The 26,137-nt window shown below is 39.1% G+C and overlaps 2 protein-coding genes across 3 annotated transcripts; one reads left to right on the top strand and one right to left on the bottom strand.

The window, feature by feature from the left end:
- Positions 1-1,729: 1,729 nt before the first annotated feature.
- Positions 1,730-16,895, bottom strand: LOC105356192 (KN motif and ankyrin repeat domain-containing protein 4). Its single transcript, XM_011486487.4, has 9 exons — positions 16,701-16,895; positions 5,995-7,410; positions 5,540-5,615; positions 4,861-5,124; positions 4,655-4,739; positions 3,676-3,895; positions 3,455-3,597; positions 3,093-3,293; positions 1,730-2,227 (listed from the first exon to the last, which is right to left on the bottom strand). Exons 2-9 carry the CDS (start codon positions 7,388-7,390, stop codon positions 2,135-2,137), a joined length of 2,478 nt encoding a protein of 825 aa, XP_011484789.1. The 5' UTR covers positions 7,391-7,410; positions 16,701-16,895; the 3' UTR covers positions 1,730-2,134.
- Positions 16,896-17,018: 123 nt separating this feature from the next.
- LOC101154807 (angiopoietin-related protein 3-like) lies at positions 17,019-25,666 on the top strand. Of its 2 annotated transcripts, XM_078935415.1 has the most exons (4): positions 17,019-17,153; positions 22,739-22,985; positions 23,222-23,332; positions 24,812-25,666. In XM_078935415.1, the coding sequence occupies exons 1-4, from the start codon at positions 17,140-17,142 to the stop codon at positions 24,968-24,970; spliced, it is 531 nt and encodes a 176-aa protein (XP_078791541.1). In that variant the 5' UTR covers positions 17,019-17,139; the 3' UTR covers positions 24,971-25,666. The 2 variants fall into 2 exon arrangements, with proteins under 2 accessions (XP_078791541.1, XP_004079039.1); XM_004078991.5 differs by lacking the exon at positions 17,019-17,153 and having other exon boundaries at positions 22,379-22,985.
- The last annotated feature ends 471 nt before the right edge of the window (positions 25,667-26,137 follow it).

Raw genomic sequence — 26,137 nt, 5'->3', positions numbered from 1 at the left:
GGTAAAATAGCTCAAAATATAATCAGTGTATCTTTAAGAAAAATGTTGATGGGTTTTAACTCAGGATCTTTTCTTCTTTAATTTTTAGGCCCTTTTGTTGCAGTTGATGGTCAGGTATATTAGTTTATTATTTATTTTTTTTGAGCAGTCTTCCCAACTGGCTTCAAAGAAGCAAAGCAATCAGACTAGTTCTCTGGAAATCCAAAATTTCCAGAGAACTAAATCCAAATCCAAAATTTCCTCTACATGAAGCCAGTGAGCTTTCAACTACTTTGATGCAGTTGAACAGGTAAGTTTGCCTCTGATTGGTATGATATTATTTCATAAATTAAATAGTTAAATAATAATGCATTTTTTTAAAGATGATTCTAGACTGAATCTCAAAACATAAGTTCCTTTAAGATTTAATAAAACTAAATCGGAAGCAAAGAAAAATCAAGAGGCAGTACTTTTTGTTTTTTGTAACTCACAAAACTGCATGATTCTATGGATGGAAGCAGAATGATGAATATTTTTAAGTGTCTAACTTAGTGGACCAAACCCAGACACTGGATGTGAATATTAGAGAATATAGTTTAAGCAGTGGCCCTTAGCAATTGAGTTTCTAAAAGATAAACTGTTTTAGAAAAATTCATTATCATCATAGAACGGAAGCTGAAGCAACCGTCTTCTTTACTAGTTTTCCAAAGTCGATTTCATGTATTTTTCTTGACACTTTCGTCAAAATATTTTCTCCTACAACAAGCTGATTTTAGTTCCTTTGTTCCTTTTTTTAATTAAATGCATTGTTTATAGTTTTTTTTTTTTACCTTCAATTGTTTCTGATGCGTAATACGTGATTTATTTAATGTTGTTTTCTGTGCTGATTCTTTTATTTGAGACAAACATTCATCCATCCATCTCTCCGTCCTGAGATGTGTTTTCTCACAGGGTCAGCCAAGCAGGAAAGCCAGCTTTGCTGAAGAGAGACTCGAGGGAAATGACAGGGCTTTGCACCGTCGGACAGACATCCTGAGTTTTCTATCCTTATCCCCTTTATTTTAAAGGCTTTTTTAAGGAACAAGGTCTAATCTAAGAAATCAGCTTTCATGAAGTGATTTCAGCCCCAACAGTCATCACACAGCTGGAGTTCAGCTGAATCTTATCGTTTTCTTTGTCAAGAAATCCACAGGTGATTTTTCTATCACAATTGAAAAGAATAGAATGAAAGACAAAGACTCAAATTTATCTTCTTTTTTTTTTCTTTAATAATTGGTTCCGGGTTTGGGCTCTGACGTGATTGTGTAGTTGACCTTAGTTTTCAAACATGGAGGGACTGCGCCACCCTTTGGTCAGGTTTGTCATTACAGATAAAATATAATTCTGTTTAGCATTTTCTAAATCAAATTTATTTAGATTTCTATTAAATATTAAATTGAAAGGGTACAAATAGGAAATTATATAGTGACTATTTAAAGTAAACAGGTACACTGCAAAAAAAAAGATAAAAACTGAAAAGACCCAGACTCCAGTCTGATTTAAAAAATTAAAACTACTTAATAGAAGAATTGTCTACAATAAGTAAATAGTCTGTCCAAGGTAAATTGAGTTTACAGAGTTTTAATCATTTTTCTTTAAAAAAAAAAAAAAGTACCCCAGACCTTTGAAGACGAGATTAGATTAGAATCTTAACACGAGTCACATAATTCATTTTTTGTGTTACTTATCTGACACGCATGAAGAGACGAGCAATCTTTACAGCTTTATTTAACAGAATCTCAGTTTCGGCAAAAAATAAACTGTAAGCTTTACAAATGAAACATTACATACAGTAATTAAATGTATATGTGGCTTATGCAATCATTTCTCAATAAACACTTTGGTATAATTTGCAGAGCTAAGCTGCGACATTAGTGTGCAATCAATAGAGATGGCTGTAGTTATAAAGAACAAAGACAAAAAAAATCAGCACATTACCTGTTTTGACAGCCAACAGATATCCAAGTTTAAAGCCCCGGATTACCTACAATCTCCCTCTGACAAAGTCAACATCAGGAAATTCAAACCAGTGCTAATGCAGGAAAGGTATTTTTCAGTTTACATTTGGAAGTGCTTCAGACAGAAAAAAGTACATTTGTCCGCAGATCTTCCTCTTTTATAGAGCTCGAGCTTTAGCATGGGCCTGGAGCAGGGCCGCTGTGTCCGAGTGGGAGCCTTGCAAGGCGATGGAGAGTGCAGTTCGCCCCCGCTGAAAGAAAAACAGAAAACATACAGATTTTGTACTTTTATATTATAAACTTTATCTTATGCTACTGAATGAATGTATAAAGATATTACTTGACATTTTTGTTGCACCAGTAATGTTAGGCTGTGGTTGTAACGGGTAAGCTAGCAGGGAAGCGTTTAAATAGATGAATGATGCAAAATGGGGCAGGCTTACTCGAGGTTATTTTTTCTTATAAAATTCTGCCTCTCTGCAGAAACTTTGTCCTAAGAAAATAGTTTTTTTGATTTTTGTCTAAAAACGGCATAATCATAATTGAAAGACCACTGGGGACGCTTTTACAATGGATCACAGGAGGATGGGTGGGTAGTAGATGTGGGTAGTAATTACTTTATCTTGTTGGTGTGTTAGAGTGTCTTTTATTACGTTAGTACCGTACTTACATTGGTTTTTGAGCTAAAATTGCAGAGACAAAAAGTATTATTTTATGGCAAATTGGTAATATAAGCAAATTTTTTGTTTAAATATAACCATTTGTTCAACTCAAAAGAGAGGGCTGGGTAAAACTGTGAATGTTTAATGATATGAGATTCTCTAAGCTTGAGATAAACCTAGAACACCTTTTGCTAAATGGCAATCAATATGTCCTTAAATACCCCTTTTTCATCATTTTTGCAAGGAATACAGCACTTAACATGTCGTTTTCCCCTCAACAATTCACACACAGATTTGTACACTTCCATGGGAGCTGCTACACGGGGGCCAAATTATGAGAAACTTAAAATATCAGAACACAGGCTTTTGAAGAGAAAGGCAAAATGTACAAAATTGGCCCCAAAAGGGATATACCAGGTAAAGAAAAAGGATGGAAGGATGAATGAATTGGTACCTTGTCAGTAAGTGTCAGGTCGCTCTGGCTTCTTTCTAAAAGTAATCTCGCTACGTGTGTGTGACCCTTCTCAGCTGCAAACATGAGCGCCGTTGTTCCCTGATTGTCCTGGATGTTGGTGTCGGCGCCGCAGCTCAACAGCAGGCGGACCATGATGTCTCGACCGTGTCTGACCGCCAAATGTAGAGCTGTTTGACCTGTCTGAGTTCAGAAAAAGAGTTTTAAATATTTTATCTTCTCTAGAGTCATCTTTATTCACTAAAGTTTTAATCTACGTTAAACTGAAGACGAATGAACTCCCTAAAATAATAGAAGACATGCTTGTGAGTTTTTTTTCTCAGATTATTTGCATTGACTGTCACCTGACTGGAACGAACGTTGAGATTTCCCAACTCCATCAGCTTCCGGACTGTTTCCATTCCATCAGGTCCATCGGGAGCAGTCAGAGAGGCCAACATGACTGCTGTGTAACCGGCTTTGTTCTGAACGTTCACGTCCGCCACGCCTGTAGAACAGAAAGAAAACAATGATTATACAGTAATAGCATTCACGCACAGCAAATCTGTCTTAACAGGGATGTCACCTGTGTCCAGCAGCAGGCTGACAATGCTGTAGTTGCAGTGAGATACGCTGTAGTGCAGCACCGTGTTGCCATTGTCATCCGGAAGGTTAACCAGGAAGGCCAGGAGGGACGGCGTTTCTTTCTTCACTCCTCTTACGCATGCGGCCACATTGCAAGCCTCAGAGGCCTCCTCTGCTGCGGTGGTGAACCAGTGCTGAAATAAAGTGACCAGAGCTTTCCTCTGGGGTAAGATGACAGAAAAAGAGACATTGGTAAATGGTAATTACACAAAAATGACACTGCACACGTAAAGACACAGCGCTTAAAAATCAGCGGAGAACATTTCTATACCGAAATATCTCTGCACTAATGAATTAACTTCTTTTAGCATCAACAGAGGACATTTAAGACTTCTCAATGATACCAAATATGAAGGGGCGGTGCTCTGGGATTTGTCGTTTTTGTTGGATTTAAAAAAAAATTTGACTGGACTAGATTTTCTTTCTATGGTAGTCAGGAGTATATATTATGTACACAACTTTTTCCTAAAATAAAATCTTGAGTCATTATTTCAGCAATTCTTTTAAAATTTCAAAGTAAAGCATTGACTGCAGACTTATTCATGTAAAAGTAGGATCTCAGATGTACGGCATTTACCACCACCACACTGTCTGGACACTACTTCTGCCTTGATTACTGTTCCTTCACGGGTGTCCAGAGCATGTCTTGTCTTTTTTGTTGTTGTGACCACCTTTTAGCGTGAACACTCACTATTTTTGAGAAGCCTTGCACAGACACCTGCAAGAGCCCCAATGACTCTGAAAATACTTTTGCTTTCTGAAATGTTGCAACATATAGACCAATCATCGATCACCCACCCGAACTTTGCAAATATTTCATCTAACAACCATAATTTATTATTTCTGAAAGCAGGACATATTTCTTATTTCAATTTATAGATGCAATCCAGCCATAAAATATACAAAAAAAATCTGCCCACCATGTCTTCACTAGGGTTATCCATGTTGCCCATGTGCGCTTTGACAAAATGACATGCCGACACAAAGTCTGCATCGTTGGCCTCCCTAGCAGGAAAAAAAAGACACGCTACAGAATAAACAAGTGAAAGAATAATGAAATTCAAATATGTCCCTGTTTTATTTTGTTTTTTCCCACACAGTGACATGGTGGTTGCGGTGCCCTCACCTAGCTCTGGCTCCTGAGCCCGAGTTCCCCTCCTTCTGTTGTCTTGGAGGTTTTTTTTCTTTGCCGTCAGCTCCTGCTGTTACTGCACCTCCATCTCTTTGACCATCTTTCCTCTCTACAGGCGTGACGGGCTTCTCTGGCTGTTGCTTTGCCGCCATTCCTGTCTGCACAGACTTGGCGTCTGTTTGAGCCGCATCCACTCTTCTGGCATGAAGACTTTGGATCTTACAGTCTGAATCTGAGAGATTTCCTTTAGCAGTCAATCTGTAGAAAAATTAAATGAATTTAAGCCCAGATAAACAGCTTTGTGTTTATAAAGAATTGTTTTAGAATATTTTGATTATTGTCGTTTTATAAAAACTTAGAAGTTACATTTAACAGAGTTTTGGTGCAAAAACATTGAATTTTCCCCTCTTTTTATTCTTTTCCGACCACAGAGAGGTAATTTGCCATGTGTGCATTCCTCCTGTGATTCTAAAATAAGGTAAGGCATTTATATTTAAGGCTTTAAAATATGGCTTAAGTCCTGTGTCAAAAAACAGTTCCTGCACTTTAAATGAAATCTTCTGATGGGGTGAGATAAATGCCATCGGCTGAAATCTCCATCTTTTTTGTTTTTTTTTGGTCTGATTAGCTTGCAGCTCAAACACACTAAAAGCAGTGGGAGTTATTTACGGACCTTTCATTAGGCACCTCAGAGCGCAGGGTTTCTGACTTCTGAGCACATGTGTCTGTCTTTATGGTGGATTTTGAGGCTAAGAGAAATACATAAGAAGAGGATGATGAAATGCTAGCAACGACATACTTTGCACATGAAAAAACTAGAGTAGAATCAAAAAATAAAACATTCTTCATGCACATAAAATAAAAATGTATTTTATTTTTAGACTAGCATATTTTATAAAAGAAGATTTTATGTGCAGTGAAGCAATGACAAGAGGAAAAAATGCTTCACTAAAGTGGAAAAAAAAAGGAAAAAAGAACTTCCTCAAATTCCTTGGATCTCTTTGTTTACACAGCTGTAAAACTACATTGGTGGTTAGATCCAAGTCTGTGGAAGTATTCCTGCTCTCTGTCCCATTCCTTATACTAAAGATGTTACACTACTGGATAAATGGTGGATCCCCTACTCACCATCACCATTCTGTTGATAGTGTGACAGAAGAATGTCCACAAGTTCCATCATCTCCTCCTGCAGGGAGTTGACTTTTGGATCTAAGTGCTTTAAAGCTCGTCCCTTATCTCCTGGTTTCCCTTCTGCACAAACACACTCCCATTGCTGATCCAGAAGATTCTTGATCCTCCTGATGTGATGGAGCACTGCTGCTGTGCTCATGCTGTCAGCTGTACCATCAGCGGGTTCCACGCCTCCTCTAGAACTCATTTTCTGTGGGGGGTGTCTTAGAGCCAATGAGCATCCTTTACTATAATCTGGTTCCATAGATCTCACCACTGTCTCGTCTCCATCCTGCTCCACCATCACTCGTTCGGCACAGACCCACATCCCAGGGTTGTTGATGAGGTTCTCTATCTTTTTGTCTTTGGTTCCACTCTCTGCCTGCTGCTCCCTCAAAAGCCCTGTCACCTTCTGCAGCTCCAGGCTAGTCTCATGGAGCTTCTGCTCCAGTGCAGCTACTTTGGCCTGCAGGGACGTCACCGTCAGCAGCTCATCCAGGTCTGTACTTGACTTCCACTCGTGCATCGGCTGGGTATTGTCATCTGAGGTGCTGTTCCTGACCTTGATGGGTCTTTTCATGTCCACTATGCTGCGGTGAGTCAACGCAAAGCGTTTTGTGGTTCCATTCTCTGTAGAGGATATAAGATGCGGGACCAGGCCCAGACGAAGCCTTTCTCGTTCTTCCTGAAGGATGCAGATCTGTGCTCTGAGTTCAGGAATGACCCTCACTTCCATCTCCAGCTCCCCAACCCGCTCCAAAGCTTCAGACAGCCGCCTCAACAGCCCTGAGCAGTCCTGGGGCTGCGGGCTGTCTGGAGGATTGAAGACATCTTCACACGAGGTGTTTCCTGCTCTCAGGTACTCTCTTGAGCTCCAAATGCTGCTTCGATCATCAGCGCACTCTGATTCTTGCCTTAGCAAAACCGTCAGCGGCAGACTAGAGGCTCGGAGGAGGTGAGGTCTGATGTGCTCTCCCAAAGGCTGTTCATCAAACTCCTTGATTTTTGCCTCTAGTTCTGCCAGAGACCTGGGATCTGTGGGAAATAAAGGCGGCCTGTGACTGTGCGCCCACAGGGAATAGCCGTGATGATGGGTATCTGACGGTGGTGATCGAGGGCCAAGAGCCCCAGTGGATCCCCAGGGACTCGGACGGTAGCCGCATCCAGAAGGGTTAAGGTTTCTGGGCAGAGTACTCGCTCGAGGTCCCTTACTTCTGCGCTGAATCGGAACACGCTTGATGGTGTTCCCTTTCTCGATATCCTCCACGTATTTCAGGAAGTCCAGATCGATTTGGAAGCCATAGGGTGTCTCAACCGAGTACGGTGGCTTTCCTTTGACCCCGTTCTCTGCCATTTTAAGAGGTCCAAGATTTCCTGTAAAATTCAAAATATATATATAAATATATATATATAGATTGAAAGAAGCATGTTGTGATTTTTTTTCTAAGATTCATCAATTACACCAACGGTAATAGTTCTTAATAAATACATCTGGAATCACTGACACAAAAGTTTGTAATAACTTATAGGAAAAAACTAAAAAAAAATCTCAAAGCAGCCTTGCAGTAAATCTTATAATTTCAGTCTCTGTGTAAATATTGCATTCAGCACAGGGATTACACCTTATAAATGTCTTTATTACAATGCAATGTAGAAAAGAGGTAGAACTGAGCTTTAGCCTTTAAACGACCTTTACGTTTTTCTAGTTATTTCTATGGTGGTCTTTGCTCAAAATTGCTATTGGTTTCCACCAAACTTTATGCTTTGGACTGATATGCACAACTTGCATAGAAAGGACAAGATCATGTCAGTGACCCCAAACCTTATAAATATGAATAATATTTATATCAAATGTGTTGACGCTTAGAAGATGTGTCTGCTTTAGAGGAAGGTAGTAAAAAATGACCTGTACTACAGTAAGTTACATTTACTTAAATAGCTTTCTGAAATACTTTTAAGAGGTTTTACTTTGTGATGCTTTTATTGATGCTCTAACTGAGCAGCAATGGGCTGCGTTACTTTAATTGTTTTTATCTTTAACACGTCAGTTATTTCTTTAAGCTAGAAAGGTCAAAACAATGATTTTATTCATATTTCATGTTATTCTGTGTTGTCAAAAAAGGTTTTCAGTCCTAGAATGGGGCATTGATTGTTCTCGGTTTATAACCTTTAGGTCACTGTTTGGACCTAAGCTTATGGTTTGGGGTATTAAGGGGTAAAACGTCATGCTCCAAACTGTTCTTTAATTTAATATAGTTCCACCCTAAAAGTTCCAAACACTGAAAGCCAAAGACATCTGCACCTGAAGGTGTCTTTCCTAACGGAAAATCTGTCATTGCACAACAGTAGACATCCCATTTAGAAAAAATGCAGAGAAGGTTTCAGTCCCTTTTAATAGGTTATTGGCAGTTATTAGCTACTAGAAAATCTGAGTTATAGTTTACATCCAAACAGTATCACTACGTTTTTATTGCAACATACTTTGTATTTTTGCATGTTCACTCATTAATTCTTGTGGTTGATTGGAATAATTGTGTTGTTTTCTGTTGTTGTTGTTTTGCCAAAAGAAAGTGTCCATCCCAAAAAAAAAACTATTACAAATACACGTGCTTATTTTTCCATCATCTTTATGAAGTTCTTGATTTTCATTGATTGGCAGTAATTGTGTTAGGTAAAACTACATCTTCTTAGGACATAAACTGTTTGAGTGACACATCTTTTTTTTACTCTAATCTAGGGCTGCACGATATGAGGAAAACTTGCGATATGCGATATTAGTGATCAATATTGCGATAACGATAAATTTGCGGTAAATAAAAAAATAGAAAAATAAACAAAAACATCATTCCCATTTCATTGCAACAGTTTAAAAATTATACTCCAAATGACCCTCATCGACATGGGGGACAAACGTCAGGGTGGCTAACCCTGGTCCTCAAGAGCCTCAACCCTGTCTGTTTTCCAATTCTCCCTAGACTGCTCGATAATGATAACCAAAATCAGGTGTGTTCAGTCAATCAGGATGTGAAATCACTTGAGTCAGCCAATCAACAGCAAGCTGGTTAAGGAGAGCTGGAAAACAGGCAGGGTTGAGGCTCTTCAGGACCTGGGTTAACATAATAGGCCTCCATCTGATTGGTCAACAATGGGAAGGCGTCCATCTGATTGGTCAAAGCATAAAGGGATTTATTTGATTCGTTAAATGCTTCAAGCTGCTAGAAGATTGTTTTAACACATTTTGGGTTTGCGATTTATTGCGATATTCGCCGTCTTTTGCGATATGCATATTGCAGAGCTGGATATTGCAATAACGATAAATTTGCGGTATATTGTGCAGGCCTACTCTAATCCAACACAACGCCTTAAAACTTTTCAGCAGTTTTTCCGTCTTTTTCCTTTTTTTCCTAAAGACTTTCCTCTTTTTTTCCACTCTCTGGCTGCTTCATTTCTTCCGCTACTTCCAGTTTCTTCCATTTCTTCCGCCACACAGCCATTTTTCAGCAAGCCTGATCTTTGCTTGATTACAGCCCTGCTGTCCGGCACTGGATCTGAAAATAGTTTGTGACAGTTTTGCCCAGCAGCTCTGGCCTGCGGTGCAAAAATATACTCCTACAGACATAAATACAGACAATCATTGTTCTGACTCACTACTTTCCCTCCCTGCTTTTCTTTCTGTGCGCCTCCTCTTGCATGCTCATTATACTTTAACTACTTTCTATAATTTATGCAGTCTGTCTTTAAGCTGCTGATTTTGTTTTTTATTTTACTCAAAAGGTTTTCTTTTAATGTATTGGTTTATGTACCTTCCAATAAGACCCTGTTGCCTTTTTCTTACCCTTCTCCACTTCTTTCCAGACTGTCATCCATTTGCGGTAGCGTGTTGCCATATCGAGGCACCACAGCCACCAGGCCACAGCCCCCTAACAATGTCAGCAATGCAGTAAACAGACAAACGGGGCCAAATGGCCCTGGAAGTAATATGAACCCCTGTCATTCACACATGCTTCGATAGCCAACCATAAACACAAACAAATCTTCTAATTAAAGCTTGGGTTATGCACATTTGTGCATGCTACGCCAAAACAAATGAAGTGTGAAATAAAGATTTTGCAGATTCACACGCATTCTGCACGTATTTAAAGCCTTCATCGGTTTTAAACGACTTCAGATCAGTTTGAAAGAAAAAGCTTAAACTTAATTATGGCCCGCAGCAGTCATAGACTGCAAGGACCATATTGTAACTGGTACAAGGGTCGAACACTCAAAAAGGTCCAAAACGTCAAAAAAACGCGTCAAAACGCCAAAAAATGGGGTCAAAAGTCGCCCAAAGCACACAACGACACGACAATTGTGTAACGCAACAAAAATACACACACACACGCACAACACCAACGCAAAAACGTAAAAATTGTAGTCGCAAAAATGACGACAAAAGCACAAAAAAGCCCCAAAAAGCCCTCAAAAGACAGGTATAAAGCCCAAAAGACATGCCCAGCCTATAGTAAAAGACAGGCCGCATTGAAACACATAGGCCACCTGACTGCAAAAACTTCTATATTGTTTCTGCTTCGTTTCATTATTATTATTATTATTATTATTATTCTTGTCCTATAACGGCGTCTTTGAGCTTAATTTTGACCCCCGCCACATACCCGAAAACTCACCAAAATTGGCACACACCTGGGATAAATTGAAAATGAATTTTTGGCAAAGAGAACGCCACCCCCCCGAAGTCGATGACATCACGGCGAGCGATCCCGTAAAAAAAATGAATGGGCCGAAAATCGCTTATGGGGCCAAAAAAAAATATTTTGAAATACAGTTACGAAACCAAAACACGCGTGTTGGAGATATCCCAAAGAAGTTATGAAATCATTATGGGATGCCCACACGACCTACGGCTTGGCGGCCATTTTGTGGCGAACTCAGAGAAATGGCGATTTTCGTGTTTTTTGACAATATGGGAAAACTACACTTTTGTTAAAGCGATTTTCACGAAATTTCATACACATGCCAAAAACACGATTCTACAACTACCAAAGAAGTTTTGTTGACCTTTGACCTTGGGAAGGGGCGGCCATCTTGAATTTTCATAAAAAAGCACCTTTAGTAACGTATACAAACGAAAACTCGTCCTAGGGATTTTTATCGATCTTTTTTAAACTTCTCAGGCATCAATGGCAAGCTACTGTGGACAAAATGTTGGAATTAGAAGTTGTAGAATTTGAAACGCGTGCGCGTGGCGAATTCGCAACCGTCGCCATTTTAGCTAGCTCGCACATATTTTATCGGAATAGCCTGAAACTGAAATATGCGATACCCTGGCCCACACTGAACAAAACGATGTCACATACGACAAAATCGATAAAGGAATGTGGCCGTGGTAAGCAACAAACCGTCGCAAAAAAAAGTGCTGACTCGGCAAAAAAAAATTTTTTCGGATTTTATTTTTAAGAATCGGCTAACAAAACCCAGATAACTTTGTCGGGTATATCCAAAGAAAGTTTTGAAATCATTACGTGATGGCCACACGACCTACGGTTTGGCGGCCATTTTGTGCCAAAATCTGCCATTTTGAGTTTTTCGCGTTTTTACACGATATGGAAAAATGAACTTTTTTTTGAGCGATTTTCACGAAATTTGACTCGCATGTCCCTAGCGTAAGTCTACAATCACCTTTGGAGTTTCGTCGACCTTTGACCTCGGGAAAAGGCGGCCATCTTGAATTTTCTATAAAAAACACCTTAACCACCAGATTCAAACGTAAACTTGTCGTTGGAATTTTCTTCGATCGTCTCAAAACTTTTTGGGCATCAATGGCAAGCTACTGTGTAAAAAATGTTGGAATTAGAAGTTGTAGATTTTGAACGGCGTGCGCGTGGCAAGCTAGCAAAGTGGCGCACTGTTATAACTCCCATGCATTTCAATACAATACAGTGAAAATTGAATGCATGCATTCATGCCTGAAACTGAATACATTGAAAAACACTGGATATGGACATATAAGGAATGTGGGCGTGGTTAGCATAAAACCACTGTTGCTAAGGACGACAAAAAGTTTACTTTTACCGATTTGTCCGAAACTGACGTCAATCTGTTCGTCCTCCCGAGGGGACCAAAACATAAAATGGTTGCTATGGAGATAAAATCAACAGAAAAGCCGCCATTTTGGAAAAAGTGGGCTTTTTAGCAACTTATGACATATAACTCTCACCAATGGAGGAATGTGTTTTTCTGAGTCAGTTGATGATGCTGATCGCTATGCTAGCAATTTTAGCCACATTAGCATAGCTAGCATAGTTAGCATAATTAGCATTTTAGGAAATGTGTTTTTTTGAGTCAGTTGATGATGCTGATCGCTATGCTAGCACTTTTAGCTATGTTAGCATAGCTAGCATAGTTAGCATAATTAGCATTTTAGGTAATGTGTTTTTCTGAGTCAGTTGAAGATGCTGATTGCTATGCTAGCACTTTTAGCCACATTAGCATAGTTAGCATAGTTAGCATAATTAGCATTTTAGGTAATATGTTTTTCTGAGTCAGTTGATGATGCTGATCGCTATGCTAGCACTTTTAGCCACATTAGCATAGCTAGCATAGTTAGCATAATTAGCATTTTAGGAAATGTGTTTTTTTGAGTCAGTTGATGATGCTAATCGCAATGCTAGCTCATTTAGGCACATTAGCATAGCTAGCATGGTTAGCATAATTAGCATTTTAGGAAATGTGTTTTTCTGAGAGAGTTGATTATGCTGATCGCTATGCTAGGACTTTTAGTCACATTAGCATAGTTAGCATAGTTAGCATTATGAGCAAATCCAGCCTTGATTAGCTTTTAATTTGTGGGCGGTGAGGGCGGAGAGGGCCGCGGTAGTGCGTAGAGTTGGGCGTGGAAGGCGGGTTGCGTCTGCGGGCCATACAACGCCGCTTGCGGCTTTAATTTGATTTTAAAACTTTAAAAACATCCCAGTTTTTCACTGATCCTTTTTGCTACTTACACTAGTCTGTTTATGTGCGTGAGAACAGATGAGGATATCTTCATTGTACTTTCTAAAATAAAATAATTAGGTGACCAAATTAGATTGGAGAGTTGCAGGAAAAAGAAAATGTAATGGTTGCTGCAGGTCCAAATTCTGCCTGCATGCCTTTAGAAGAATTAAACACTTTAAAGACATTCTTCTACATTTGTGTTCATCTTTTCAATAGTGTTAATTGATTCTACTGTTGATTTCTTTAGAGAAAAACATGCCTTACTGTTTTTCTTATGCTTTTAAAATGAAAACTCTTACTGGTCAAATATTTGGTTGTCACTGATGCTGCATTCAAAGCAATCAGGGAAAACAAAAACAAAACTAGTTGTGTCCAAATTCCTTCATTACTCACTACTTAGTGCACTATAGTACGTTCTCCATTTTGAAGAGCTGTTTGAAGCTACAATTCCGAAATCCAGTGCCATAGAAAGTTCTCAGAATTCTCTGTGAAAATCCAGTGTCCATCAGTGTTCCCTAGATTGAGGAATATAGACCACAATGCATTGTGGTTGGATGACCTGTGATGTCACATTTGCTTTTTGTAAGAATAAAAAAGTAGTGAACATGTTTTCCTAATTAAAATCCACTAGATAGTGGCACTAGATAGTCCTGCAGTGTATAGTTTTTAGTAGTTGGGGAGTAGGGAGGGATCTCTGACACAGCCTGTGTGGCAGGACCTCCCTGGAATGGGTATCCATGGCCAGACAGCTGCACGGAGGCCTCGCATCTCTAAAGTTTCAAATGGAGCGATGCAAAGCACACCACCACTTCTCTGTGGAGCGGCAAAAATGTTTTCTGTGATGTGTTGAGTCACGTGTCTCCATTTGGAAATCAGATGGATGTCTTTAGGGGATGGTGGGAAAAAGGACACCTGTCTTTGTCAGCTGGAAAGCTAACGTGGTGATGCTGATTTTCAGCCCCCCCAGTCTTAAATCTTAAATCCTTTCCACATAATAACATTTCTCACTTTGACTTTGTTAAACAGTTCCGATGAAGACCATTTTCTCCTGCCTGTGCCTCAGTTTACAATAGAACAATCCAGGAGATCATGGTTAGAGAAATCCCACATGAACCATCTTAACCAACCCATCAGACATCCAACCTCAAAGCCATTCAATGACTTTGGATAACTGAGGCCGGCTTTCTGCGCCAACATCCGATCCTGACCTCAAAATTGCTTCTCAAAGTGAAAGAATGCACATTTCCACACTATTTAGGACCGTTTAAGTTCCAAAACGATCTTTCCCAAAAGGAAATTAAGCAAGCACTTTGTGAAAGCCTTCCAAGACATGAACTACTGCGTACTAGTCTTTGGATTTATACGCTTTTTCCTTCAAGTGTCGCTTAAAACGTCAGTCTGTACGGACTGTGCGTCATATATTTACCTGGTGGGCTTTAATTTAGACCTGTGGTGCATCATTTTTTGAAATGTCATGCAATTCAGAATTTAATTGAAAGCCCATAAAATGGTGTTCTGACAAACAAAGCTACATCCAAACTGCCCACTTCACACATAAACATGGACCTGCTCATTTCCCCTTGACCAGTTTACCACAGAGGAGGCAATCGAGCAGAAATGGAGTTAGGTAATTCCCCAGAGCTGTTGCCTAACTCACCCCCTCAAAATTTCCGTGGTACATGGTTTAGTTGTCCGCGCTTGGAGCAGTAGGTCCAACCTCACAGGAAACCCAAGAAATGAAACGTAAAATATTTGCTTTCCCCAAACAGGCCCCAGCCAAACAGGAGTCCTGGGGCTGCTGCTTCTTTGTACTGAACTTCATCCAGAAGTCATGTAACAGAGCAAACTCAAGGTTTTTTGAAGCTTTTGAGGTTGTCTTTGCATTAAATATTAATAGTATTTTTATAGCCTACAGATGCTGCTCTTCTTTGCTGCCCTTTCTCTGAGCATGTTAACTATCTTTATTATACTCTATACTCCAATTTGGGACATCTAAGAGTGCAAACAAATACCCCTGATTATAAGTGTTTGAGGCATTTTCTTAAAATCCCACTAGGATCATCTTATCATCTATTTCAAAAGCATTCCCGGTGGTCATTTATTTATTATAATGCCGTTTTTAGCCAAAATCAAAAGAACTTTCCCCTTTTTCTAGGAGATCATTTTAGCAGAGCGGCAATAGTTTAAACGAATTTTGTCAATGCTGCCCCACTTCCCATCACCCATCGGTTTACACATTCTCCAGCTAGTTTACAGCCCCTAACGTCCCCAACCTAATACGGGTGCAACAAAAATGGGAAGCAATACTGGAGCTATCCATCAGTACAGTTTTGTGCCAGATACCAGCTCAGACGAGGAAAACAAAGACGTACGTGGATCTTTTTGTCTGTAAGTGGATGTATCGAAATGGAGCGGAGCAGGGAGCTGCCGATTGTAGTTTCTACGTCACAACTAATAGCTTTTTCAAAAAGCCTTTCATCTGCTGCTGATTCACAAAAATTTGCATAAAGAAACACTCAGGAATGCAATTTTGAGTTTATTTTTCTTTATATATGTCCTCCATCATGAGAAAAATGCCGCAAGAACATGTTCAAAACACCAAAAGCACAATCGCAGTGGGTCTTTAGTGTTCACCTTAAATCCAGGTATAGGAAAATGAAGCCAACCATAAAACTCCAAACAAACATTCCATCCAAAAAGGGAGCAAGTCTGCAAGAGGCTTTAAAACCAATCTTTTAAAAATAAACAAATAATAACAAAATTCTTCTCATCTCTTGATGTCTATGTAAATATTTTTCCCAGCAGGCTAACCTTTGGAGCATCTTGAGCATCACTTTGTTTCTTAATCCTATCCACCTTAAACTTTGAAATGGAACAAAGTTGGCCAAATTAAATCCCAAACCTGAATACCATGTCACACATCTTCCTTTTTTAGAGTGCCCTGTAAAAGTAATCAGGTACAGGGATTTGGGATTTCCCTGTTCCTTTTATGTAATATGCAATCAATTTGAGTACTTTAGACATCCCACAAACCCGAGAATGTTCCATTTAGCAAAATGGTTTAGAATCCATAATAGAGCTCTTTTGTATGTTTCAAAGGTCTCTTTTCCACCATTTCTTTTTCACCCACCATCTCTATCACAGGCTGAAATCTGGCACTCCATGTGATTGTTCTTCATCTTTTGTGGTTTTTTTCTTTTTGGTGTGGGACTTCTGGAATTGCCCCTGGTCTTCGTCCAACAGCAACAAGATCAGAATTGCAATGCGGCAGCTAAGACCTCTTTACACTGCATGCTGGGTCGTAGCTCTTGGGATAAAATAGCTGCCCCCCGAACGAAAGCTGTGGCATGTTAACATGGCAAGGTTAAAATAGAAAGTGTGTGCTCTCTCAGCGCGTGTTTACATGCACACGTGTGTCAGTCTTGAGTGAATTCCTTCACATCATGTGGACGTTTAAATCCAGTGAAATGTCAGAGCTGGAAAGCCTGGATAATCAGTGTTTGTGGTGCAAAAGGCCGTCTCTCTAAATCACATCAGATCCTGAATTTGAAGCAGTCACCTCCTAATCCACAACCGTGAAGGTCAGCGCTTAGCATCTCAACCTTGATTAACTACCTGCTCCAGCAGCTCTCCAGAACCTTGAGAAATTATTTAAAAATGGTCTCAGCTCTTACCTTGTGATTCCTTTCAGTTTCAGTGGATTTGAGGGAGCGTCTGGCACACAGACGGCTTCGGCCTTCTCTGAGCTGTGGTCGTTGGTCTCCTGTGCAGGCAGGGAGGAGATGTTGGCGAGAGTGGCATGCCACGGCTGTTTGGTAAATGCCACTGTGCAGCCCCTGTCATAACACAAGCTGAGTTTGCTTCTGTATGAAAGTGAGCCTGACAGGAGGGAGGCTAGACGTGTGTAGCCACACCCTCCCCATCGGGCGGCAGCCAATGGGAGCCCAGAGGTGCAGTCTAGACAGAAAAAGCTGCTCCTGTTGATAAAACTTTCAAGTTCGGCACTTGGAGAAAGGCAAAACCAGACGGAGCAAAGTCTCTGTAAAAGGTGATCATGCAGGACTGGACAGATAAACTTCTGTCAGAATATAAAACTACATATCCTCAGTGAGCATGTCAGGCAGGGGGTAAGTGCCGTCCACATGAGCCGGTTCTGTCTGTGCATATTTTGGTGTGGATCCTCTTTCTGTGTGTCACCAATACCCTTTCTCTGATTAATCACTAGCATGTGAGGAGAGTTCTCTGCTCCCACAGTGGTTTACCCTTCACAAATTAGTTAAAGGGCCTTTTTCACGTTATTATTAAGCCTTTTATAGTAAACTATATCCATATTTATGATGATATATACCTTTGGCACACTAAATAACACCTTTTAAGAAATATGAGTTATTTTTGCAGTTCGTTTTCCTGCCTGGAAGTAAGACGACTCGATCTGTGAGGGACCACCTTTCGCTCCTTGTGGGTGCCGCCCATTTCATGACCTCATGCTAGAGTCAGCCTCAGCAGCGTGTCTGTGTTTCACTCACGAAAACAAAACACCATCCAAGCCTTTGCAAAGACACGGAGCCCGTGACCTGACATGGGTAAAAAAAATACTAATTCGTTCCCACGAAATATTTATCTGTTCCCACGAAATAATTGTGACCTTTTACACACCCCGCATTTTCAATTGGACATAAACTTCAATGCATCCGATTACGTCTTTACTGTATAAATGATCATATAAATGATAAGTGGTTTAAAGTAATATTAAAATATATTTTGCCATTCCATCATTGATATTTCCGTTGACTATAGCGAGGTGATTGCTATTCCGGGCAGCTGGCTGGACGACAGACGGAGAGCTGCTGCAGTATGGGGAAGCAGCAAGCTCGGGCTCCCTAAACCTTATGATATTTTAATCGAGACAATAATAAATAATAAATAGATCCCTTTTCCCCTCTTGAATTGTTGTGGGTCACAGAGACGGATATAGCGGCGGAAAGTGCCTTTTGCAGCAGGACGGAGTGCGTACCGGGAGAGACGGTGAATGAACCCAGACAGTGACTATCAATGCTTTTGTAGAGCTTTTTAAAATAAATAAATCCAATCTCTAAACATCCGATGGTCTTCCATGCATTGTAATCAGATATACACAGACAGAAAAGTGAAGGTATCTACTGTAAATCCAAGTATTGCTCACATCTGTGTTTATGAATGACTTATCACGTGAATTATTATTTCGTGGGAACGAATAAAGTATTTTTTTTACTCATGAAAAATGCAGCTTCATTTTGAAAATGAAAAAGGCATTTCTGGTTTTTATTCTTAATTATGCTACACAAATGCTTCCGTACTTCTCTGGCCAAGAGAATAGGGTTTAAACACAAGTTTTAACGGTGCATGACCCAATGCGAAAATATGTTGGTTGCAGTCAACCTATCCACAACCCTTTCCCTTTTTTCCAGACAAAAACTCCGTAAAGTTTCTACCTTAATGTTAGACAATTGGATTGCAGTCTTCCACCTTCAAACCAGTTGAGTTGATGTCAAGAAGACGGGTTTGGATTAATCTGACAACAAACCCTCCAAAACGTGCTTCTTCATTTAGTTATTTATTAGTAAACATGATAGGTTTCCTGCTTTTTTGAGCAGGAAAACTTATCAACACAGTGTGCATTAATTGATAAAAAACAGTTTTATGGTGATTATGGGTTCAGCTGCCTTTAGATTATCATATAATCTGGCACATTAAAACAAAGATCAAGGGAGATTAATGGTTCATTTTGCTCATCATTTGTTAGGGAGAAATTGTGCCATTGCGATGGTCTTGTTGCCGGTTTCAGACTTGTGTTGCTGTTCAGTATAGTCCTTTAAAATCTCAGACAATCTTCTTCACAGTGGAAACTTTAAAATGTGATGGATTACTCGTGTGCACAGGTCACTTTGATGCAGATAATGGGCTGAAAGTGAAAGCTTTCTCTTTAATCACAGCTCATTAAGCCTGTGGGAGATGGCTGGGAGACAAAGAATTCCTGCTAATTGAGAGGGGATCAAATCCTTAATACACTTAAGAAAACTTAGAAAAAATGTTTTACCTGTACTTCAGATGCCACAATTTAAAACTATTTTTATGTTACACCAGTGAACCAAATCGATGGAAATGTGGATTGTTGCATCCCTACTGCATGCATTTGCAAACACACTCACTGGCCACTTTATTAGGTACTCCTGTCTAACTGCTTGTTAATGCAAATTTTCTAATTAATTGTTCACAATTTCTATTTTTTATTGAAATTTTCTTTTCCATTTAAGTAAAGTGGATTAAAAAATAGTTTGTTTGTTCTTTCAGTTGCATCTACTTTCTTTGGATGACAGCTTTAGTTCAATCTTAGACAAAATAAACCAATATTGCATGTTAATAGTTGTGTAAGGTGCTGCAAATGGTGTCTTGTGTTTTGCTGTGAATGGAGAAGAAATTAGCAAGAATGATTTCTTTTCCAGTACTGACGGAGTCACCCTGCTCTGAGAGGGATTGTGGTTAAACAAGAGGGAGAAGGGGGAAGAAAAAAGACTATTGCACCAAAAAAAAAGGAGAGGAAAAATGCTGACGGACAAACCACAAACAGCCGAGAGCTTGGCACAAAAACAAACACATTCTCAATAGCAGTTTCAGAGAAAGATCAACCCCAGTGCATAAATTCACTTTTTATGTGTTAAAATAATAAAATGTAAAAATATTTTGGTCAAGAATCACTTTAAATATTGATTTTTTTTAATTATTTTTTTTGTAGTTCCTCGCATTTTACATTAACTACTATTAGGACATAATCTCTCATTTCCTGTGTGAAAATAGTTTTCCTGCATTTTGATGCCAATATACAAAAGGTGTTAGCTTTTAAAGTGTCCGAACTCTGCCAGATTTACCAACTTCCCAGAACTCCAGACCATTATGTAACTAACGTTTGTGTTCAGGGGAAACTTTGGAGGCCAGCTAAAACACTGCAGTCATGAAACAGACAGTGATGAATTATCCCACAGACCCTACCAAAAACAATTGAAGCAGAAAGATAATTGGTTGAATAAAAATAATTAAAAAAAAGCTTAGGCTTAGCTGTTCAAATCAACTACACCAAGATTGCAGAGCATCTGTCAATATGCTTAACGATGCAGACAGAAAGTGTCAGCATTCATTTCTGCAGGCAAAATCTAGAGACACTAAGTGCAAAGATGGATTCCAAATGAATTTAAATTTCCTCAGGAATTATTAAAGACCTTTTCTATTCTATTTCTATTCTAATTCAATAATTATTTGCAAAACAAGGTTCAAATGTTATAGACAAATGACAGAAATTAACATAACAGAGGAAGACACAAATCAAGTTCTCTTTAAATAAAACAATTGCAGTAACATAAAACAATGCAGTAAAAAGTTTGTTTTTTGATTGTTGTTGCTTTTAACCTATAGTGTTTTTTTACTTAAAATTGTTTTAATCTTTGGATGGACGGACGGACGGACAGATGGACGGACGGACGGATGGATGGATGGATAAAAGGGTAAAACTTAGTTTCATAGTCATCAGGAAAGAAGGTAGATGTAAAAAAATCTTTAACCTAGTGGAAAATCAAAATGAAATGTACTTCTTTTAAGACAGCATTTGAAGCTGTGCATGAAAAAAGATCCAACTTGAATTTGAAATCCAATTGCTGTGGGAGTGAGGGCACTCAAAGCTCTTATGATCACTTTTTCTATAAATTCTTTAAATATCTTCGCTTCAACAATAAGACGTAAAACATGGCAGCATAAGATAAAAAAGAAACAGAGCTCCTTTCTCAGAAACTTTTGAAATTCCATTTCGAATATGTAGACTGTTTCTTCCTCCTGGCTGGAAACCAGACACATCTGTCTCGCATGTGGGCGGAACAGAGCACGCTACACTAACTCGCTTTGACTCTCCATGCTGTGACACAGAAAAAATCCTTTCTGCTGACTCAGCATACACGTGTGGCCACCAATAATGCAATCAAATATGCTTTCCAGCAAATCAAATCATGGAAAAAGTCGATGGATTCATTCATAAATAGTGCGATTTGTTTTAGGAGCAAATGAACACTCAGAGGCTTGTTAGGTTTATTTTTGCTGTAGTCTATGCTCGGAAGGCCTTGGATTACTGAATTCAAATTATACAAACAGTGACTGATAAATTTAAACAGTACTATGACTTTCTTATTTGGCCCAATAGTTAATTTTGGCCCAGATCTATTATTTCTGCCCACCTCTAGTTATACAAACAACAAACACATAGAATGTGACATTCATTTCCTCCTTTTTGTTTTGCAGCACTTTTGTGATAAAAAATACAAATATTGAGACAAAAATAAACATCTGTGTTCTCCTCAAAGTTTTTTAAATCTCTGTGAAAACCTTTATGATTATTGTTTGTGTTTCCATTTAGGCAAGTAAGGAGACCTGTGAGAACATTTTTAAAAATCAAATCAAATCTGATTCCCAGTGATGCTTGTGGAGATTGGAGGTGATAAATCAAAATCCCTTCAGGAAGTACAGTAGTATTAATAGTGATACTTTTTTGAACATTCAGGATGTGGGCCTCGCCCTGAAGGTAAAGGTCAACAAAACTTCAATAAGGAGAGATATTGAAAGTAGGTTTGACAGATTTCATTTTGAAGCATTCAACTGTGAAGCATAAACAGTCAAAGTTTTTGGCGGTTGGGCTCTGGGGCGGGGGCATCTTGCATGCTGGTGATGACCTTCGACCGAGGGAATTGACCCCAGAGCCCAGACGCTCATGGTGGTTAAAACGGACCGTGCCGAACCAAAGGCCAGGAGGAGAACAAGGGGGAGGCGGGCCGGCGCAACGTCTGGAATGCGGATACAAAATCTTCATTGAATTTAAAGGCAGGAATTTGATTGTGATTCCTTTTTCCATATCGTAAAAAAATGTTAAAAAATCTGTAAATGTCACACTTTGCCACATAATGGCCACTGAGCTGTAGGTCCTGTGCCTATCCAATAATAATTTTAAAACTCTGGTTGTACATCCCCAACAAGTGTGTTTTGGTTACATTTCTTGTTTGTTTGTTTTTTTTAGGGGTGGGAGGGGTGTTGAGCCTGGTAAAAGTACTTGGCCCCATTGGTTTTTTGGATGGTTTTACTTGTGATATCATCTTTTCATGTTCACTGTGCCCAAAAAAAATTTTCACTGGAACTAGGTGTGTGCAAATTTAGGTGAAATTTTTGCTCAAGTTGCAGAGTAAGAAACAATAATTGTGTAAATAATATGGTCCTTGACAGCTGGGGGCCAAAACTGTCATTGGTTCACTTACTCAGCAGTGATCATATCCGGTTAATAATTGACTTAATTCCACGCATTTCATGAAGTTGTGGGTCTGCTCTTGATCCAGTCAAACAGGAGGCTGTCTGCAGCCAGCTGTTACCTTTACATTTGAGACACACATCTGGGGAAGCAAAATATCAAGATGAAGCCAAGTAGGTTTTTGTTGTTTTTACTCCTGGCTGGGTCCTGCATCCCTGCCGTCTTTAACAAAAAGGCTTTTCCTGCACCCCAGTCTCGCTTTGCTCCCATGGAAGACCTCGCTGCCCTGGCAAACGGCCTTCTGCAGCTAGGCCAGAGAATGCGGGACTTCGTGCAGAAGACAAAAGGACAGATAAACGATATCTTCAAGAAGCTAAGTAACTATGACCGCTCTTTCAGCCAGCTGTCAATACTGACCAGCAAAATTGAAGAGGAGGAAGAGGAGCTGAAAAAGAAGATGATGGTGCTGACCACCCACACTGAAGAGTTCATGTATTTGTCAGAGGAGAGCAGCTCCAAGATGCAGAGTATTTTGCAGGAGAGGGATCAACTCCAGAGCAAGGTTGACAGGCTGGAGGAGAAACTGAGCAGGCAGTCGCTGGGGCTGATGACGGACATGCAGGTAGCAGAGATCAACAGCCTGAGGGTGAGTGACCTAAGGTTAGAGAAAAATCTGTTTGAATTGCTTCTAAAGGATCATTTTGATCGTGCAATGTTAAATACTAAAACTGAAACAGAACAATCCACTTTGAAATATAATGAAATAAATTTATCAGCATTGTTAAAGTCCAAATCATAACTGCTCTTAAATCTATATTTGAGTTGAATTAATATAGCAGCAACAAAACTAATTCTAATACATACAATTTTCTCCCTGCAAAGAGTGTTATCCACAGCCAGGAAGAGAGTATCACGCAGCTGCTGGAGGCTATGAAGGAACAAAGTGACCAACTCTTTGACCAGAGAATAAAGATCAAGATTCTGGAGGATAAGGTACGTTTTCCAAACCTTCCTAACATAATTAGTATGTTCTTCAATGAGAAAATTCTTCAACTGGAATTCATTTCCCACTTGGAAACTATCAAAAATGTTTCCGACAAAACAATAAACGCTGATAAGACTGTGTGTTAAATACCTACTTCAATTAAAATCATGTTTTTGGTGGTTTTTAACATGTTCTTGTTGTATTTTTCTGATGATGGAAGACATATATTAAGAAAACTAAGCATTTCTGAGTATTTCTTTATGCAAACCGTTGTGAAACAGGAGCAGACAAAAAAATGCTGTTGAAAAAGCTTGTTGGTGGGGTATAGGACCTACAACAGCAGGCAACAAGTTCCCGGCTTCGCTCTTCTTATGGATCCACTTCTTGACAAATGTCTTTGTTTACCTGAGCTGGTCTCTGGCTGAAAACTGAACAACTGGATAGCCCCAATATTGCTCACCATTAATATAAGGTTTGGGTATGAGGGGCTGCAAGCTAGCAGGAGAGCAGAGAGCTCTCACTAAATCAGAGGGGAAGGGGAGGCGGGGTTGCTCTGCACTCACAGTCCTTCCTGCATCTCAGAGGCAACTTTCTGATGAACCACTGCTGCTCTGCAAAAACTATGTCCTAGAAAACGACCCTTTTTCTTTTTTCGCCAAAAAAGAGATAAACATAATTAAAAGATCATCCAGAACGATTTTAAAATGGATTCAAAGATGACCGGAGTAAAACTTTAAGGTAAACAAAAGGATCTAACATTGTGGGTGCTTTAATATAACACATACAATTTCTCCTGCAGTTAGAGCAACCTCATTTTTGTTTGGCTTCAAGGCAGAATTTTCATATTTTCTGTCAAATCAATGTTTTTAAATGGTTGCATGCTATCACAGCAAGACTACTCTAAATGGGTTAAAATAGAGAGGCTTTAAAATGTCAGCAAATTAAAATCAATGTAATCTTTTGATAATGAAAACATGTTTACAACTGCACTGAATTTTTCCATGAAATGAAGAACTCCTTTAAAATATAAAGTCACTATCTTGATAGTTGCTGCTTGTTTTTGTTTAGATGCAATTTGAAACTTGCACAGAACCATCAACTTATGGATTTTCCTTTTCTTTTTTTTAATAAACGTTCTACATTTTTTACCTTTTGTTTTACTTTCAATGCAAATGTTGAAGCTAATATTTCAAATATGGAACTTAAATGTTGTGCTTACTGTCATAAACCAAACCAAGGCTAATGATGATCTGAAACTGCTTGCTTCTTCACATCTTTTTTAAACAGAATGTTCGAAGTAAACATTTGTGCTTAAATATTTTTTCAGATAACTCTGCTGTTGTGAAATTGTCCTTCCAGCAAAATTAACACCAAAACTAAGTCTCAAACACTTTACATGGTTAAGGCCCTACATTGACTGAATTCTGTTCTTTAATTTCATGATGGTTATTGAGTTGTTTTCACTGATTTAGTTCGTCTTTTCTCAGCTAACAAACGACACTTCAGTCCAGAACATCTTCAAAAAGAAGGACGTCTTGAATTCTGAAGTTCCAACCTTGTCCCCAGTCGCCTCCAGCGGGACTAGTAGGATGGACGGTGCACCAAAGAGAGAACTGAGCAACAAGAGGGACAGGAAAAAGTCTTGAAATGCAGAACGGTTTTACAAAAAATATTCAGTTGGTCAGGTGTCCTTTTCAGTGGTTTCTTGTATTTTTTTTTTAAATAAAAAAAAAGCAACATCAAGACAGCCGAATTGTACTTTTAATTATTGAAGATTTCAGAGTGGCCTTTTCTTGTGGCCAGTCTAAGGCACACCTGAGCAATAATCATGCTGTCCAATCAGCATCTTGATATGGCACACCTGCGAGGTGGGATGGATTGTCTTGGCAAAGGAGAAGTGCTCACTTTTACAGATTTAGACAGATTTGTGAACAATATTTCAGAGAACTGGTTATTTTGTGTATGTGGAAAATGTTTCACATCTTTGAGTTCATACCATAAAAAAATGGGAGCAATATCAAAAGTGTTGTGTTTATATTTTTGGTCAGTGTATTTATCTGAAAAAGCGTTTTGATGATTAGCTAAATCTTTGGAAATACAAAGCTCAACTTTTAGAAAAGACAAAGGACACAATCACCATGTTCTGAACCAAAATCCAGTTTTATCTTTTAGTAATGCTGTTTTTTACTGATTTTAACCCCAAAAATTTGATATTTGGTTCTTTCCAACTGATGTTTGTGAAACTTTTTTTTGAGAAAATGTAGACCCTCGATTGCTATCCAAAGCTTTGAGTAGAAGTCGTCTCCGATTACGTAATAAATTCTGATGAGTTCAGAGAGAAATTTGTCTACAACATTTGTGAAAATCTTTCCACACGCTGGTTCTGAGTCACTCGGGTCATTCAAATCTTCTTGAGGATATTTCTGCTCTCAGGCTTCAGTAGCTTCAACAGAATGGTGGAGAATTCCAGTCTTTATGAGCTGTTGGACTATAAGCTGCAGGGTTGTTGATTTGCTTGTGACCTTGACCCAACCATACACAAGTCTAAGGTCACTGCTGTTGGCATAGTGACAAACTGAAGAGTGAAGGGTCAAGTGAAAGCTGCAGTAAAAGTATATTAAATAAAAAAATTAAAACTTTTGACATTAAAACAATAAAAACAGAAATTAAAGAACACCACATTAATTTTTAGTTTGCATGTTAGATGGTACTATTGTACTGAATACAAATTTGGATTTGGGCACTTACTTTGGGGAAACATGTCCATATTTTAATATATTAGTGTGGCCACAAAGTACCCCAAATCATCCATG

The sequence above is a fragment of the Oryzias latipes genome, chromosome 17 (assembly GCF_053564925.1).
Source record: "Oryzias latipes strain Hd-rR chromosome 17, Olatipes_Hd-rR_3.1".
NCBI lineage: Eukaryota > Metazoa > Chordata > Actinopteri > Beloniformes > Adrianichthyidae > Oryzias > Oryzias latipes.
The sequence above is the reverse complement of the archived record's forward strand: the minus strand, read 5'-3'. Positions and strand labels throughout refer to the sequence as shown.